General features: G+C 44.9%; 1 protein-coding gene across 4 annotated transcripts in view; it reads right to left on the minus strand.

The window, feature by feature from the left end:
• Positions 1-3,855, minus strand: part of LOC146205916 (eukaryotic translation initiation factor 4E-binding protein Mextli-like) — a 131,643-nt gene extending 127,788 nt beyond the window's left edge. For all 4 annotated transcript variants that reach the window (XM_084590580.1, XM_084590578.1, XM_084590582.1 and 1 more), the window contains exons 1-3: positions 3,700-3,855; positions 2,218-2,371; positions 893-1,051 (exon numbers count right to left, since the gene is read on the minus strand). In XM_084590580.1, the coding sequence (XP_084446706.1) occupies positions 893-1,051; positions 2,218-2,353 (295 nt within the window). In that variant the 5' untranslated portion in view covers positions 2,354-2,371; positions 3,700-3,855. The remainder of the gene's footprint in view (positions 1-892; positions 1,052-2,217; positions 2,372-3,699) is intronic.
• Positions 3,856-6,312: the final 2,457 nt, after the last annotated feature.

Raw genomic sequence — 6,312 nt, forward strand, 5'->3', positions numbered from 1 at the left:
CCTGCCTGACCATCCAGCCTCCACCATGCCTCCGTAAACCGAAGATCGCTTCCTTCCTCTTTCGCGTTTGGCGGGAGGCATGGTGTCTGTCGGAAGGCTTTAGGAATGGCGTAGCACACAGAACAGTCTCGGAACAGGCGCACCGCCTGCGTGACAGTGAAACAGGCAAGAGAGAAGCGCATAGCAAGTAGCTCACACAATTAGTGGTCTCCGCCCATCCTTCATCAGTCAGAGACGGACCAGTGAATGCAGACCTGGGTAAATTCTGGGTATTTTGCAGAGACTATGCCCGATAGCTGATCAAAGCTTTGGGCATGTTTGTTTAAAATGCCATATCCTGGGCAGTGGCCCTTTAACGTGCACCATCGCACAGCACACAGGCACTTTGCTTTTCGCCTCCCACTGAAAAGCGGCAGCTGCGGCCGGGATTCATTCGGAAGATTTCGGATATCAGTTTTTCGAATAGGAATTGAACAATAAACATAGTCTGTTAGTATTTGAACTTTCAAATATTTGCACACCCCTAGGCTTAGGATATAAGTATGCTATAGTGGAGGACTCTGGATTAAGTGAAAGCACAAGGGAATCTCTTAATGTGCACCAACATTACACAACCCATGGGCACCTTTTGCATTTCGCCTCAATCGAAATGCAGTCACTGCAGCTAGGATTCATATTCATGTGAAAATGAAAAAAAGACTAAGTGCACATAGAGGCTACCTCCACCTACAGTCAACAAAAACAGCATGTAATATTCAAGATACATTCTGTAAATATATATATGCCATAAAACTTGTTTGCATTCTTCAGTTTCATGAATACTATGACCTTACCAAAATTGTAGCACCACCTAGTTTTCACATGAAAAAGCCGCAAGGCAAAAAGTTCATACCTTTGAAGGAGGACTCCATGGAAGCACCCTTCAGTTTCAGAAGATCACAAACATTTGCAATTAAAGGCAGTATGGTAGCATCATAGTTTCCATTGTTCACCGAGATATGGAGCATTTCAATCTCCTTGAGTACATCTTCATCAGTAACGGCACACTGAGCTGTAAACGCATTCAAAAGCTTACTTTGTGCAAACAAGTACATTTATGGCAACACTTCTGCACGTGAAAATGACTTAACACCTCCACATAATTAGGTAAATGACTGACAATGTGTGTTAATGACAAGCTACGAAAATTGCATTTACTTGTACTTTTCATCCCACACCCTCCCTCCCTCAGTGCAACGCTTTCAACCTGACATGTTGTACACAATTTTTTAGAAAATTCTGACACTACGCAAGTAATTTTAGTGCAGACAGAAGTAGGACTGCACAACCTAACTTGCCATTTAGTCACAAAAGTAAGCATAAATTTGCATGCTGGTTAAATTTCAGGGTGGCTCTAAAATGACATGTAACACTCAAAGCTAGCAATGAAATACATATGGTAAACGAAACCACAGGCAGAAATCTAATCCCTTTTTTTTTTTCACCACTTAGCAGAGGATTGTGTAACAATAGATGAGGTGGAGGGGGAGGGGGGGGAGGGGAAGGGAGCTGATAAAAGCATAAAGAGCCAAAGAATAAGAAAATAACCGACAAGTACAATTCTAGATGGCATATCAAATATCCCAATCAGCCTTAATGCTTGACAACATGCATCAATGTTAAGTGTTAAACAGAAAATGTCTGTGACTATCATTTTACTTCAACCCATTTCATTTTGTATTTACTCCTAGGTGTGACATGCTGCACTCGCACTGTTCATGATTAACAAACAAAATGTGCAAGTGCCTACAAAAGCTTTTAAAACCCACTGCTAGATGTACATGAAGCACACTGCTAGATGTACAGCCACACATTCAAATATGCCTTGAGTAGATTGCATTAGGTATTCAGTTCATGGCTGCATGCTTAGACTGCACAGCAATCAAGCCTTGTTTTAATTTTTATTTTCTGAACACTTTTGTAAGCATCTATACTATTTTTATAATTTGAATCGTGTGTGAAGTAGCATTCTGTAAGCTGCACTATCAGGATATAGTAGAGAATATTTGCACAGCTCAAACTCCATGCTACTGTCTGCCAACTTTCCAAAGCGTTACAGGAGCCCTGCCTACCTCAAAATAGCTGCCAGACATTCAAGGAGGCATGCGGTGTCCCTATGTAAAACACTACATACAAGTATTTTGCTCTGAAATATTAACAGCTGACACCATAACTTACCATTGGCGTCAATCAGCATAGTCACACTCTCTGCTGGACTGAGTACAGTTGATGGAGACTTGTCTGGATCAGAGTTTAGCCGCAGCGGGCGGGGACGCTCAAGTTTTCGCACGCCCTTAGTGCTTTTAGCTGACATCTGGGTAAAAATTTGTACCTCCACAGGAGATAAAATAAGAAGACTGCTTTAAAGCATACTAAAAAAATGACTTACATGAAGTTTACAAGACAAATGCAATCACTGGTTTCAAAGCAGTGACTGGTATTTTTTTCTCTGACCTCTGACCATACACATGAAACCACAAAACTGGTAGCAGCAATATTTATCAGGAATAAGTGGAGGTTTTATGACGCAGCAGCTCAGGGCCATAACAGCAGCAAATCAACTGAAACGAGAATATATCCAAGGGCTGCAATTACAGGACTATGATCAAACTTCTGGATTAATTAATGTTTCCTGAACGCGTTATATTAGCAAATGAAACGTCGAACGACTCGCCAACGGTGCGGTTGAGATACGGTGAAACCGTTGAATTCACGCCAGTGTAACTTGTGAAGTAGCGAGGACGACGACGAAGTGAGGAGACGAGGAACAAAAGATGATGAAGACAGCAAAGTAGAGCAAGGCGTTCGGTCGAACGGCAGTGTTTGGGCATTACTCCGTTCACCCAGTTTTTCAAGCGCATGCTGGCACGGTGACAAATGTATACTATCTCAAGTTGAGAACTGCATAAATACTGCGCTGTCAATAAGTTCGAGACGCCGAAGGATGATATTTGAGAGCAGTGAAGCAACAGCCGATGATCTGCGGCTTCTTCCAAAGCACGCGGAAACTGAGAGGTAAGGTGGACACTGCAAAGCTATGCTTTTGTTTTACACTATCAAGTTGAGAACTGCATAAACACTGCGCTGTCAATAACTTCGAGGCGCTGAAGAAAACGAATAATTGAGTCCAGTGACGCATCAACAGATGCTTTGTGACTTCTTCCAAAGCACGCGGAAATACAAGAGGTAAGGTGGACACGGCAAAGCTATGCCTGTTTTACGCTGCACTGGTACACAATGTTAGGCCTAGTTCACAGACACCTCGTGTTGAAAGTTAGGTGAGGTTACTACAGCCGACACTAATGTCAATATTTCCAAAGAAATTCCGTAGATATATTTCTGTCGCGCAGTGAAACCCTTTGCCCCTCAACCTGAAGTACTACACAACGTGAGCACGTCAACAAACAACACGTATGCAGAGGAAATTCAACCTTTCTCCGAGTGAAGCACTTTCGCTTTCGATAGAGAAAGCTCAATTGATAACAAACTAACACAGGCCGTACTTAACACATGAACGGTCGCTGACCCAGACGCCTCTTGACACATTTCAAGATTGTGAAATGGTCGCCATGCCGACAAAGATTATACGCTCACGTAAAAAATGGAAGCAAAATTGGATCTAAGCGCTGATACATAAAAAGAAGTATTTTGATGTCATACCTCTTCTAAGAAAAGCTACAGCCACCACGCGAAATAAGGACCACTGTATTCAAGCTTTCGTGGGCGCTGGCACCTTAAAACGTTGCTTGCACCAACCTTGCACGGATGCACCAATAAACCTCGGTTGCACCCCTTCTTTCCCTTTTTTTTTTTTTTTTTTTCTTTTTTTTCAGTCGTAGTGGCACAAAACGCCTGGTGGTGGCGGCAGCGGCAGTGCATGTGCTAAAAACGAAACTAATTTGGGTAGCAAGTCGCCGTTGAAAGTTGAAAGCTTCACTCGCGTTAACAAGCATAGATGTTGACAACCGTTTCAGACAGCGGCGGATCCGTAGGAGTGACGGCTGGGCGAGCGACCCACCCTACCTCATCATGATTGGTGCGTTTTTAGCGCACTGAAGTGCGTGCGCCCGCGCACCCTGGCCCTGGCCAAAACCACAGCTGTCTGCGCGTTTTCTATATATAATATAATATAATATAATATAATATAATATAATATAATATAATATAATATAATATAATATAACTGGTTCATAGGAAGGGAAAAGCGCAGTATCTGTCAGACTTGTTCTGTGGACACCTGAACCTACCTGAACCGTCTGAACCGCGCCGTAAGGGAAGGGAGGAAGGTGGGAGTGAAAGTGGAAAGAGAGAAAGGGGAGCCGTAGTAGGGCTACGGAGTAATTTCGGCCATATGGGGATCTTTAGCGTGCGCTGACGTCGCACAGCACATGGATGCTACTTCGTTTCGCCTCCATCGAAACGCAGCCGCCGTGCTCGGGTTCGAACCCGGGAACTCCGATGTGTTTTCTGTATCACGAAGCTAGTGCAGTACATCCTGTCGTTTCTTTTTTTTTTTTTTTTTTTTGGGGGGGGGGGCAGTTCGCAGTTGCATCGCGAGGGGGGTGCGGGGGGTGCGGTCCGCACCAGGAGCAGCGCGGGGGGGGGGGGGGAGGGCAGCTGACGGTCGGAGGGAGGAAGGGATGGGGAGCGAAATTAATTATTGTGTAAAGACGCGCATTGCTGTCGCTGAGACACTGACCGGCAAGTGCAGAACGAATTATTTGTTTTTCATGAGGAGTACTTGAAAACACGTGTTTAGTGTATGCCAGAGACTCCACGCCATTTAAACGTTGGGTCGAGCCTGTGTACATAATATAATGAGCAATATGAGCAAAAACACGCGAGCGCATGGCAAATATCCTCGAAACCTACTTTGCTGCGAAACGGAAGCTGATTGAAAGGCGCTAGCGATGATAAGGCGCTTATGGAGCGCAGATTGCGGACAGTGGCGACTCTAGTTCTGCGCTTAATACCGCTGTTTACTATCTTTTTTTTTTCTTCTATGTGGGTGCGCGTGTGTCAAGCATGTTCTAATCGAATATTTTCTGGTCAACGTTTTAAATGGCCCACATAGAAAAAAAGGTTAACAGCGGCATTTGTCGCAAAACTACAGACAGCACTGTCCGCTATCTGCGCTCCATCCGCTAGCGGCCGGTGCCTTGCAGTCAGCTGCCGCTTTGCAGCAACGCTGGCAAGGCGGGATCGGGTGCCAACAGTTAGCGGAACCGCGGCGCCCTTTCTACTTTGTTTCTGACAGCGGCAACAGCGTAACGGTTTCGAGGGCCATGTGCTCGAGTGTTCCTGCTCATGATAGTACGCGCGTGTATCCTGAAAACACCAGCATGAACCCGATACCCACCGGAAACCCCTGCGCGGTAACGTGTTAGAGGACACTCGTCGGCAGCCGCGCCGCCGTATCGCCTCTGTTTGTGTATGTGTAGTTCATTCTCCTTTCCCAAGCGAGGACCGCTGGCAGTATATCTCTCCGGTAGTCTTTTGTCTTGTTGATTCGCCGCATCGCCTCTTTTTGTTCGTGTGTAGTTCACTCTTCTTTCCCAAGCGAGGACCGCTGGCAGTATCTCTCACCGGCAGTCTTTTGTCTTGTTTATTTATCGTCTTTCTCGCTACTCGACCCAATCACACATCCACCTCACACTTTCAATGCGCCGAAAGGCACGGAATGCCTTTTGCTCAGTGGAATGGAAAGTCTGGTCACTACAGAGGAAGTAAAAGGGAAGTTGCCATCCGGTGCTTAAAAGCGGAGACGGAGAAGCAGCTAGATGGGGAAGGGGGAGGGGGCGCTTCCGTACCGGGTGCGGGTGACCCTAGCGGCGCCACTGCCAGTTGGAATAGAAAATTTAGGACATACTGCTACGGCCAGATCTAGAATTAAGTTAATTATTATTGCCGACAGAGATTGTGGAAATAGGGAAAAGAAGTCAGCATATTGACACTCTAATATATTTATTTAGAAGACTAAAGTTTACTCTTTGTAGAGATAAACCCAGGTAGCACCGAACATTAGAATAATGTTACAAAATTATCTAAGTTGCCTGAAGTTCCCTAACATTCTTTCATATATCTCTAACATTACTAGAACATTCGAAAGAAACATTATGCTAAAGTTGACTTTTTAATGTTACAATAATGTTATATAATGTTTCCAGACAACACACATACATCCCAGGGGCATCCCAGGGATTCCGATTATGTGAGCATGGGATGTCTTGGGGAAGTTCGGAGAAGTCTCACAAAAATCCCCAAAACATCCCA

The sequence above is a fragment of the Amblyomma maculatum genome, chromosome 1 (assembly GCF_055883805.1).
Source record: "Amblyomma maculatum isolate TAMU_Amacu chromosome 1, ASM5588380v1, whole genome shotgun sequence".
In the NCBI taxonomy this organism is placed as follows: Eukaryota; Metazoa; Arthropoda; class Arachnida; order Ixodida; family Ixodidae; genus Amblyomma; species Amblyomma maculatum.